Consider the following 12,522-nt stretch of genomic DNA (forward strand, 5'->3'; position numbering starts at 1 on the left):
ACGTCCTTTCCTTGTCCCTCTTGTGACCATAAGCAAGGACTCCAGTTCTATGAGAGGACCATCTGTTTACATGTGTTGTGGACTCCAGCCCTTCCCTATTCTCTTTAATTGCCAGCCCTTTCCTGCTCTTTAGCCTGCCTGTCCTGCCTTCCCCTGCCACCACTGGGAGCAGCGCACCACAATGCCACCAGCCCATCCCGTCCCAGCACAGTGCCACCAGCCCATCCCGTCTCAGCACAGTGCCACCAGCCCATTCCGTCCCAGCACAGTGCCACCAGCCCATCCCGTCCCAGCGAGGAAGCCTCCCTTCCTCTGCTCCTCTTCACAGCAAGGGCTCTCCTGGAGAGTCTTCAGTGGGCTTTCTGATTCCTGTTCACCCTGGATTTCCCGCTACTTGGCAACTTTTGTCTAGAAGCTCATTTTGAAGGGGAGTCATGAGGGGCAGGCTGGCTCCTGGGTGCCTGAGCCATTAACTGCGGGTGGAAGGGCTGCTTCAAGGTTACTTCTGCTGGGAAGGTTCTTCCTGCCCCTTCCCATCCTGTAGTCTCAGGGTCCCTTCCACCTTGGCAGCGATGCCCGCTCTGGCAGCGCGGCTTCCCTCCCACCCTGTGAGCACATACACTAGTCTCATGTGCCTACTTCTCTGTTTCCCTCACTCAGCTGTGGTCAACAAGGATTCTCTGGCTCCATTTCCAGCTCCTAGCACAGCCCATGGCACAGGGCAGGGACTCAAATGATTTCTTTTTTTCTTTTTTTTTTTTTTTTTAAGAGAGAGTGAGAGAGGAGAGAGAGAGAGAATTTTTATATTTTATTTTTTTTAGTTCTCGGCGGACACAACATCTTTGTTGGTATGTGGTGCTGAGGATCGAACCCGGGCCGCACGCATGCCAGGCGAGCGCGCTACCACTTGAGCCACATCCCCAGCCCTCAAATGATTTCTTAAACAAAAAAGTGATTTTATAATAAATGTTCTTCATGATAAAGTATCGAAGAGAAGTATAAAAATTCTTAGGTATCTCCCATAGCCTGCGTGGGCAAGGGAATGGCTTCCCTCCAGAGGGATGGGCTGGCTGGGAATTAATACTTAAAAAAAGTACCACGAGATGACCTCAGAACACAGGAAAGCAGTTTCAGAGCAGGGGCATCAAAGGGCAAAGCTGACCAGATGGGTCTAGCTCCTAACAAAGAATGGAGCCCGCGCTTGCTTTATTTATATTGGAACACATCAAAGACTTTTGGTAGAAAATTCTTCACCAAAGCAGGATAGAAGTGGGGACAGGTAGGCTGCTCCATTCCTGACAGGTCATACCCATTTCCAGTGCTGCGCAGGACCTTTTGGCAGAGTGGAGGGGGAGTTCACTTGCATTGGGTGGTCTTGATAGCAGAAGTGCCACTATAAGTTCCCAAATACGAGACCTACCCCCTCGCTGGCTTCAGTGCTGAAAAGATCCTCGTGCATTTTGTGGATGGATTCCTGTACTTTTGTGTTAAGAAGTAAAACTAGGTTCTGGGGCCGGGCTCAGTGTAGAGCGCTTGCCTAGCACATGTGAGGCACTGGGTCCATCCTCAGCACCACGGAAGAGTATATAAATAAAATAAAGGTATTTTGTGCCTCTATAACTAAAAACATATATGTGAAGAAAGAAGCAGGGCTGGGACTGGGGCTGGGCTCAATGGCAGAGCACTTGCGTAGCATGTGTGAGGTACCAGGTTCCATCCTCAGCCCCACATATAAATAAATAAAAATAAAGTTACATCAACAACTAAAAAAATTTAAAAAAGAATCCAAACTAATGGTTATGTATTTTTTCTAAAATATATAAAAAATGTTACAGATTTCTGCATTTTATAGAAATATTTGAATAAATCATCTTCACTGTGAAGCATGTTGTTGGTCTAAACTCTTTAAGATCTTCCTTAAAACTATCTTAAAGTAGTCTTTTATCAGTTTTTATCTTAAAATTTTGAGCATGATCCTATCTTGGTTCATCTGTCTTGGAAAGCAAGTTGCTAGTAAGCCCCTTGGCATTTTGGAAATATCTGTTCCTAAATTTGTAGCATAATATCTTAGACTTTTGGTTTTGAATTTCATTCTTCTTTTTATAAGAAAATAAAGGAAAGCTGTTTTTTCAGGGAATCAGTTTCGAGCAAGTTACTTTCTGCAACCTGAGCTCACGGCATCACAGCTGTCCTTCAGAGATCTGATGTGGGACGCGAAGACAGGCACTGTGAGTACAGCCACAGCAGAGAAGCTGCAGCCTGGCTGCCGTTGTCCTGGGGCCAGCACATGAGTGACATATGGCTTTAAAGCAGTGATGTTTACATAGTCAAGGCAGCACCTAGACTTGGTCCCCTGACTCTGGTTTCTCTTAGCGGTTGTGCCCTCCTCCCAACGCCACAAAGGATGTAATACTGCGTCTCCCTGTTCATCATGCTTTACCTCAGTGTCTTCATCTGGGAACAGGGATGACAGTCGTCCTAACATCGAGCAGTTGTGAGAATTTATGAAGGCTTTGGCAGTGCCTGGCAGAGTATGAGAACGCAGTCATACTGTGGCCAGCACTGTGCTTTGGATAGGTGCCCCACGGCCCATGGGTCAAGGCTTGCTGCCAGCCTGGGGGCTATTGGGAAGTGGTAGGACCTGGAGCTGGGTCCTAGTGAGGGGAAGTTACATGGCTGAGCCACACCCATGAAGGGATTGTGGGACCCCAGCCCCTGCCTCTCTCCCATCTGCTTCCTGGCTGCTGCGAGGTGACACATCACGCCACCATGTGCTCCCCGCTCTGATTCCCTGCCTTGCCACTGGCCCCAAAACAGTGGAGTCAAGCGACCATGGACTGAGACCTCTGAGACCAAGAGCTAAGCAGACTTTGCTCTCTGCAAGCTGCTCATCTCAGATCTCTTGCAGTGGGAAGCTGCCAGCTCAGTCAGGAAGAGTGGAAGTGACATGATCTTAATTGAGTGGGAATGAAAAAGTCGGCAGAACTTCATGATCACACTTTTTGGGTACCACCAAGAAAAAAAGATTTTTGCTATGCCAGTATTTGAAGTAGAATATGCTCTTGATCTTTAATTCTACTTTATATCTGCCTGTAACAGATATAAACTGCATTAGAGTATGTCACTCCCTTCCCATTTACCTTGACTTTACCCCTCAGTGGTGGCCGGGGTGGTAGGAAGGGGGCTGCAGAACTTGGTGCCCCTAATCCTCTCACCCTGAGCATCAACTGGCGCCTTAGTAGGAGGTGCTGTATTGCAAGTGGGCAGAGGGGCTGCTTGGTGCACCAGTGCTGAGCAGATCACAGTTAATGCCGTGAACTTGTGCCCGGGAACTAAAAACCCAGCTCTCACTACTTAAATAAAAAGGTGACAGATTATTGATATTATCTTATCTTTTACAACAATATAAATTATTTAAATGAAAAGGCTTGTGATCATAAAGCAGAATGTAAAGTTTAGCTAATTGAAGCTGTTCTTTAAAAATAAAAATACAGAATGCCAGTTTATTTATTCACAATCTGACCTTTATCTGTGAAATAGATTTGAACAGTCAGACCAAACATGACATTCTATGTCAAAGCATCTAAGAGCCAAAGAGGAGGTAGCTGGGTGACATTCATGCCAGGTATCTTGGTTGTCATGCTAGGGTAACTGTCTTCAATTCCACACATCGTATGGGAATGGACCTGGAGACTAGAATACAGTGATTCAAGGGTCAGGTCATATATTTTACCTGCTAGTACTAGTAGTCTTTCATTGAAGTTTTTAAGTAGTTAAGAAAAAAATGCAAATATTTCAAATATAACTTTATGCAAAATTTACCTGAAATAACTGGGTTTGATTTTGAACAGACTATTGAAACTCTGTGTATGTATATCCATGTAAAAGTTTTCCTTTTTGTATTCTATGTATATCTTCTTAAGCTGTATTTTACAAATGATGCTTTGGAAATGGATTTATACTACTATTAATAGGTTTTTGTGTTTTTCTTTCAGATTAAGTCAAGGCCAAGTCGTGTTTCCTTGATCCTCACCCTGTGGAGCTGTAAGATGATTTCTCTCCCAGGAATGAGCATCCAGGTGCTCAGCAGACATGTTCGCCTCTGTCTGTTTGATGGCAGTAAGGTAAGCTCACTGAGTTGACCATCTCACATAGGGACATGCAGGCAGAGGCCCTCTGGGGAGGGGACTCCAGGGGGAGCAGGGTGGCCGCCAGTGTGGAATCCTGACGGGGAGTGTCTGGAAGGCAGGCAGTGTGAGAAGCAGTGCACGTCTGTCCTAAAAACAGCAAAGGGCACTGAAGGAGGTGACATGATGAGATTCATGTTCTGGAAAGATCTCTGGCTCCTCTCTGAAGAATAAATAGAAAAGGTAAGTTAAAGGGAGGAGAGAGCAGCCAGAGGGGACTCAAGTGGACCACTGGGGGCAGGGCCATGGCACAGCATGGCAGGCAGAGGACAATAGGCATCATCTTGAAGAAGCAAAATCTGGATCCAGCTTGCTTAGGATTGCTCCTGGTGCTGGCATTTGCACAACATGGGACCTTGACCTTGCTCTCAGGCTCCTCCTCTTGTACCTCCTGGGATCAATGTGAGCAAACTGGGTTAATATAAGTAAAGCAGGGAGAACAACACATGGAGCATAATAAGTGCAACCAAAAGAATGATGACTATTACATCTTGGGTAGAGATCAGGTGGGGGGAGATACAGGAGGCGGGAATCAACGGGATTGGTGGTGGGCTGAGTGTGGAGGGTGGAGGGAGAGCAGGTGTGGAGCGGGCAGTAGGTCTCAGACATCCACCCCTGGATAGACCATGGTCACACGCACACAGGTAGGGAGGCCTGGGAGAGGACTGGGTGTGGCGCTGCCCTGGTGGTTTTCTTCCACCTGAACTTGGAGTAAGGGTGACCACAGGGCTACTGTGCACAAAAGCACCACCGCAAACGCGCCAGGAGGTGTCAGCAGTGACCAAGAAGAGAGGACCTGCTGTACTCTCCTGTTCTCACATGAGAACCGAAAAGAAAAACTAGAATTTCACTTTAATAATAGAAAATATGGGATTCATTTTATATCCAGATCCTAGAAGCTCATTTATGAAATTAATTTTTATCAGAGTTTGAAATCGAGAAGTTTTACATCACATTTAATAGTTAGAAAAATGCATTATTTGCTCTTTGAAGGCTTCTTTAACAAATCTAGCCTATTACAAAAGGAAAGCTCTGTTGTCAAGCCTGGGCAGTGCCAATCCAGGACGTCCTCCCAGCACCCACCATCCTCACAGGGCAGGTGCACCCACACCTGCAGCGTCGGGGGGAGCCTCAAGCCTCTGGGTCTGCTGCCTGCTTTTCTTTTTTGTTTTATTTTCTAGGGCTGGGAGGGAGCCCGGCTTTGTTCTCTCTCCCTATTGTCCTCTGTTCTCTTTCCTCCTTCTTGCGTGTGGCTTATTCTTTTCTTAGAACTCCATTCTGAATTATCCGTGGTGTTGAGTGGTCTCTCTGATCTCTTCAAGGCATTCCATCTGTCCTTTTCTGTTTGTAAAAGGCCACTCTGACTTTTCCCCAGGAATGTGAAAGATCCTTCTTTAAGGCTCCCCTATAGAGGATCTTCTGCCCTTAACCTTATTGGGAGCAGAGGTTCTTACCCTCAACTGCATGCTGAAGTCGAGGAGGAGCTTGAGAACCACACTCCTGGGGCCCATTCCTGGAGGGTCTGATTTGACTGATTTGTGTGCATCCTGGTCATTGGGAGTTCAAAATTCTTCCTAGTTATTTTAATTATAGATGGACTTGGGATTGCCTGGTACAAAGAATAAACACCCCTCATGGGGGAGCTAGAAACATAGACATGGGCTCAAATTCTGGTCATTAACTGTGATTCTGGGAAAGTCCCTTAACATTTCCATACAAACAGAATAATATTTACCCTCTTAGATTTCCTGGGTGGATTAAATGAGACAAGTATGCAGAATGCTTAGGACAGAGGTTTCTGGCCCAACACTGTCAAAAAATTCTTCTCTGAACTTCGGGTCATTTTCTCTAATAATATCTATCCTCCATAAAGATGGAGGTCAGAGGACCTGGATCTGCAAGGCACATATGGATTCATCATCAGTAGCGAGGGGGTGGGAGCTGCCTCTGTGACCCCTTCTGTTCTTGGCCTGGTGGTGGGGATTCCTCTCTCTTTGGGATCCAAGTAATGTAAAAGATGATATTTATATTTAAATTGTAATTTCTAGAGTCAATGTTAAAATTTGTAAAAAGCCTTTGACTTGCCAATAATATCCCTCTGTCAAGATGTGAGATGAGGCCTAGAACAGAATAGCTAACCTATCCACAGGCCTCTGGTGGTTTGCAGATGTCTGAAAGTATTCAAATGCCTGTACATGCCACTGTCTATGAGAACTATAGGGATGCACATGCCCTGCTAGGTATGTTCATTCCTAAGGGGAAAAGATGGGGCCCAGCTATGCTCCACATAGATCCAAGTTCAGGCAGGTGTTTGGCAAGCATTAAGAAACGGCATCTGCTCATTAGATGAGCCAAGGTGAAGAGCAATGTCTACTAAAATATTAGGTTAGTGGAACCTGGAGCACACAATTTTAGAAGGGAAAGTAATAATGTCTACTTGAGTATGTAATCCCTTTTCCTCTTTTCTTGAGTATATATATTTCTGGAAAAGAATAGAAGACTTTATCGAAGTTAAGAGGCCAAAAAAAAAAAAAAAACAGAATCATAGTAAATCTTTGCCATTTGGGTTTCATTCATTCATCATTAAAAAAGTGGTCCTGCCTGGGACTGGCTTTGATTCTGCCCTTGTCTTGCCAACAGCCATCCTTACCCCACCCAGGATGGAGGTGTCCAAGGATGGCTTCCATCTGGTTATTGAACTGGAAGACCTGGGGCCACAGTTTGAGTTCCTCGTGGCCTACTGGAGGAGGGAGCCTGGTGCCAAGGTGAGTCGGGCTTTGCGGGGAGATGGCATAGCTCTCTGAGGGTGGGTGAGGAGAGCCAGGTCCTGCAGTGCTCACTGTCTGGGCAGCCTGAGAATGAGCAGCTCTGGGTGAAGCCTGTGGAGGGAGAAATGACTAGATGCTGACCATTCCTTGGGCCTCTTTAAAAAATAAAAATGCCAAGTCCACTTTGGTCTTGGTTGAGAACATTTTCAGGCAGATCTGCTGAAGTTTGGGGGACAGTCTCATGCCCCAAACTAAGCTAGATTGACCTGGAACATCTTTTGAATGGACTTTTCCCCTCTCTCATCAGCTGATCTCCTCAGCCAGTTAAGGGAAGCAGGCCAGGGTGTTCCAGATCAACTGGATGATTTCAAGAGCCTACGAGGCTGGTACAAGCCTCTTGAGGGTGTGGATCTTGGCAGGGAACAGAAGGGGGCAGCCAGCCAGGAGCTGGCTTATGAATAAGCCCATTTAATTAGGAGCAGGTAGGCCATGCAGAAAGCCCGGGAGGGAGCTGCCCCTCCCCGTGGGAAGGCTGCTGTAGTCCAGGTGAGTAGAGTCCAGCCCTCACAAAACAGCAGCAGCAGAAGGAGTGGGGCACCAATGGAAAGTGAGGGGACACTCAAATCCATGGAGCCCCTGTCCAAGCTGAGAGGGAGACAGGGCCTAGAGGCCCGCTCCCATCAGCACCAGGAAGTAATGGGCTTTCTCAGAGTATTAATATGGGCTCTCACAGAATCCCTGAGGAGAGGTGGCAGAGTCTCCTTTCTCCAGGGACCCCTACCTGTGGTGGCCTTGCTTCCTTCCGCTGAGTCCTCTTCCTGTGGCTCCCTGCCCAGCTTACTCCCAGGCCCTGCCCTTCATCACACCTTCCAACATATGCCTATGATGGTGCCTTCCCAGCCACTCAAGGCCTCTGAGCCTGAGGCCTCTCACAGTATCCTCTCCCCTTTATCCCTACTTCCAGATCTAGGTATTTAGTTTCCCAAGACCAAAGTCTTTGGAGAGGAATCCCATTGTTCATGCTCATCGGGCCAAGCTTAGTGGTTGCAGGGAGCTAGTTGGTCTCTGATAGGACCCTTCTCACACCAGAGGTATCCCAGATCACTTAGTGGTGTCTGAGGGCAGTGTATATGCCCTGCCACACACTCAATAGGGGCTTTAGGTTGGGAAGTGTCCCCTGGAAGGTGGGTGGGGGCAGGTAGGGCAGGCAATAATACCAGCCCTTATCCCCATGAGGTCAGAGCCAACTGATAGGACATGGCATTGCCAACCAGACAGGTGGAGTGGTGCTGGGGACAGGGTCAGCACCTGGCAGGAGGCAGCACACAGCTCCCTGATTCTTTGGGACAGAGTGGCTCCCCACCCTTGTAACTGGCAGGGCCAGTGCTGAAAGAGAAGTATGTGCCCTGAGTCACCTAGGCTCAGCCTACACAAGCCTCTGCAGGCTCAGATGCAGAGCACAGGCCCGGGGCAGGCGGTGGATGTGGAAAGGTGGACAGCGGAGTGCATAGACAGAGGGATGGATGGGCAAGTGGGGAGGCATGGCCCACCAGCTCTCTGATTTTATGCACTGATCTCTGTGGCAGTAGTGACCATGCCAAATCCTTGCCCAGTCAGATTTCCAAATTTCCAGTCTCTGCTCAAATATCATCCTTTCAGAAAGGTTTCTGCTAACCACATTGTCTAAACTAGTGCCTCCCTGTCACTCTCTAGCCCCTTGCCTTTTCTCTGCACAGCTTTTATGGCCACCTGACATGTATGTATATATTGTTGGTCTTCCCCACGAAAGCTCTACAACAGCAAAGACTTTGCCTCCTTCGTTATATGCTCTGTCCCTGTTCCTGGAACAGTGCCTGATACTTATTAGGTGCCTAATAAACGTGAGTGGATAAACGAGCAAGTGAGTGCAAACATGCGTGAGTAACAGGGAACATTCTGTATGTACCCCAGATAGGAAATTTCTGCAGTGTTCCCTTCCTGGCTCTCCTCAACCTTTCCAGTCCTGCTACCCTCAGAGAATAACTGTGTTTTCTATTCTCCCAAAGGAACAGAACAAAGTGGTGAGGAGTAGGGGCGTTGTTCCTGTGCACCTGGAAACCATGGACCCAGGAGCCACATACTGTGTGAAGGCCCAGTCTCTGGTGAAGGTCATCGGGAGGCACAGTGCCTTCAACCAGGCAGAGTGTGTGGAGGTGCAAGGTAAAGAAGATCTGCCTGTCCCTTGGGCCCCGCAGAGGTGACAGCCCCTCTTGGTGCATGCTCAGGTGCCTTTGATTCTGAGCCTTCCCTTGATTTCACAGACCTGGGTGGGTTCCGGTGAATGTGTGCAGGAGGCCATCCTAGTGCTGGGTGGGAATCTTTAAGCAGCTGTCACTCTCCCTGTGAGAGCTTCCTCCTCCCTGGGCCAGATGTGTCAAGGCTGATGAATACTGCCTGTGATTAGAGGTGGCTGCAGGAGAGGCCACCAGGTTCCTTGGTGAGCCTGGGAAGGAGGTCATACACCATACAATGCCACAGTTTCTTTTATTGGAAGGGGCTTTATGGAGTGTCTCCAGAAGCCTCTTTTTTTTTCCCCCCTTGACATTAAAAAAAAAAATTTTTTTTTTTTAGTTGTAGATGGACACAATACCTTTAATTAATTAATTAATTTTTTTATGTGGTGCTAAGGATTGAACTCATTGCCTCACAGGTGCGAGGCAAGTTTTCTACCACTGAGCTACACCTCCAGACCCCCCTTGAAATGTTATGGTCTAAAAACTTGAATAACTTGAAAACCCTTTTGGAAAAAATAAACCCAACAAAATTCTACATCCTATGATCCTACCATTCAAATATCACCACTTGTGTGTGTGTGTGAGTGATCTTTTAGCCTTGAATATATAGTACATTCATATGGTGCAAAAAATATAAGAGACACATGGAAATTTTATTTTCCATATCCATTTTCCCCACCCATAAAATTCCTATACTCTCTACCATAGATACGGACTTCTTGCATATACTTCTGAAGACTTTTTAATGCATATACAAGTAAATGAGAATATGTTTACATATATTGCCTTTCCTTTTCTTTGTGGGGTGGGTACTAGGGATTGAACTCAGGGGCACTTGACCCCTGAGCCACATCCCTAGCCCTATTTTGTATTTTATTTAGAGTCAGGGGTCTGTCTGAGTTGCTTAGCATCTCTCTGTTGCTGAGGCTAGCAAAAATGGTGGCATGTTCTATACATTTTTCTGGATCTTGTCTTTTTCATTTTATGTATCTTATAGATTTTGCCTTATTAATAAAGTAGTTCCTTTATCCTTCATTATTGCTACATACTATTTCATTATATGTATATGAAATAACTGATTTAACTAGTCCCCTATTAATGGGCACTTAGTTTTTCCCAAAATATTTTGCTATTACAGCCAATGCTCTAATTAATTTCTGCTAATACATTGATTATTTTGCCAGGGATGGGTGTGTAGCTCAGTGGTAGAGGGCTTGTCTAGCATGCACAAGACCTTAAGTTTGACCCTCCCAACATTGTGAGAAAAAAAAAAAGATAATTTTTCTGGTATACATTTATTTGAAGAATAAATTATTCGAGGTAGATTGACTTGGTTGAAGATATAGACCTTTAATTTTGATTGCTGTTTTCAAATTGCCCTCCAAAGGAGCGTAGCCCTCAGTCATTACCTACACGTCGGAGTTCTATAGCATATAAACACTGTGCCTATTTTTCTGTTTTTCCCCAATAACTAACATATCTATAACTGTTCCCATGTAAATTTTCTGATTATTATTTTATTCACTTTCAAAAAAAATCATGTCTTGTTTAAAAAAATCCAATCAACACAGAAATTTTAAAAAGGGTCAGAGTTAAATATTGTTCACTCTTCCCCATATACCACTCAGGAGGTTTCCTTTGGTGAGTCTGGCATTTAATCCTCCCAGTACTGTCTGTGTGATTCCAGTGCTCACACACACAAAGGGGCCTATCCCATACCTAGTGTTCTGTGCCTGGCTCGTCTTCACTTGGCAATATATCATGAGCATCATTTTATGTCGGTATCTTTGGGTCCACCTCAGTTTTTTTAAATGCTGCATAGTAAACCAGTATATTTAATATCTCCTTATTAATGAGAATATTTTGTGTTTTCTAGTCCTTTGCCACTATAAACCATGCTGTAGTAACCAAGTGTGTATCTGTCCCAATTCTCATTTTAATAGCTGAATGACTAGCCTACCATTCTGGTGAATCCCCTTTATTGGGTATTTGAATCACTTCTGTTTGCTTTTTGGGGGAGGGGAGGTACCAGGGATTGAATTTAGGGTCACTCAACCACTGAGTCATGTCTCCAGTCCTATTTTTCATTTTACTTAGAGACAGGGTCTTACTGAGTTGCTTAGCACCTTGCTTTTACTGAGGCTGGCTTTGAACTTGTGATTCTCCTGCATCAGCCTCTCGATCTGCTGGGATTACAGGCAGGCGCCACCACACCCAGCTTTCATTTGCTTTTGAAGATGATATTCATTCTTTTATTAAATGAATATTTACTGAGTATTCACTGTGTGCCAAATCCTGGCCTGTGCACTTGGATACAGCAGGGAAATCCCTGCTCTCAAGAACCTCCCTTCTAGTGGAGACAGATTCCCAACAAGCAAAAGATGGGATGGTATCAGTGGGTTCCATGAGGAAAATGTACCAGAACAGGCCTGGAGGGGTGGGAGGGGCAGGGACCACTCTGGGCAGAGAAGGGGGTTCTGTTGCTGTATTCCAGAAGTTTCCATGAACAGACCGATGCATATAATTGTTTCCTTTCTTGGAATTATTTTTTTGGAATTGAAATCATAGGAGTGGATTGAAAGGGATGAACATTTGTGTATCTCTCAATGTACACTGCTAAAATAATTTTCAAAATCTTTGAAACAATATGCATGGCCCCAGCCACTTGTGTGACTACCAGCTTCTCCACAACCTCCCTGGCTAAGTTATCCTTCACATTGTGAGCTAACTACCCGACCAGGGGGTGCTTAAATGAGCTACTCCAGGTTACACAGAACGGAGATGGGAAAATACTGCATTCCCCTTCTGCATCTCCAGATGCCCAGGTCTGGTCCTTTCTGCTACATTTACAATTACAATAATTATGGGCTTTGGAGCTAACCCTATCTGTGTGACCTGGGGTAAATTGCCTAACCATTCTGAGCATAGAATCATCTTATAAAAGCAGAGAAACTCATGCCCATTGCAAAGAACAGGGGTTTACCACCCAGCCCCCAGAATAGAGATGGAAGGAGGAGCCACATAACAGGGGCTTGATATATCATAGTTATTATGTGACTGTTTTCCGGACTTAATATTCTCCTCCATAAGATGGATCAGTGCTAAGAGCAAATTGCGAAACACTTTGTTTTCGGTTACCACCAGCCAGTTCTGGGACCTGGCCGGGTGCCTTCCTCTGGCAGCTGTGCCAGGTATGTGCTAACACCACTCTTGCCTTCACACACAATGCTCCTCCCTTCCCCTTCCTGAGAAAGAGATTTTAATTTTCTCTGGAGCTTTCTGGAAAGCATACCT

General features: G+C 45.8%; 1 protein-coding gene across 1 annotated transcript in view; it reads left to right on the forward strand.

The window, feature by feature from the left end:
* Positions 1–3,995: 3,995 nt before the first annotated feature.
* Positions 3,996–12,522, forward strand: part of LOC144373922 (inactive N-acetylated-alpha-linked acidic dipeptidase-like protein 2) — a 235,088-nt gene continuing 226,561 nt past the window's right edge. The window contains exons 1-3 of the mRNA XM_078036896.1: positions 3,996–4,124; positions 6,828–6,952; positions 9,001–9,154. Coding sequence (XP_077893022.1) covers positions 6,848–6,952; positions 9,001–9,154 — 259 coding nt within the window. The 5' untranslated portion in view covers positions 3,996–4,124; positions 6,828–6,847. The remainder of the gene's footprint in view (positions 4,125–6,827; positions 6,953–9,000; positions 9,155–12,522) is intronic.

Source organism: Ictidomys tridecemlineatus, unplaced genomic scaffold (genome assembly GCF_052094955.1).
Source record: "Ictidomys tridecemlineatus isolate mIctTri1 unplaced genomic scaffold, mIctTri1.hap1 Scaffold_527, whole genome shotgun sequence".
Taxonomy (NCBI): domain Eukaryota; kingdom Metazoa; phylum Chordata; class Mammalia; order Rodentia; family Sciuridae; genus Ictidomys; species Ictidomys tridecemlineatus.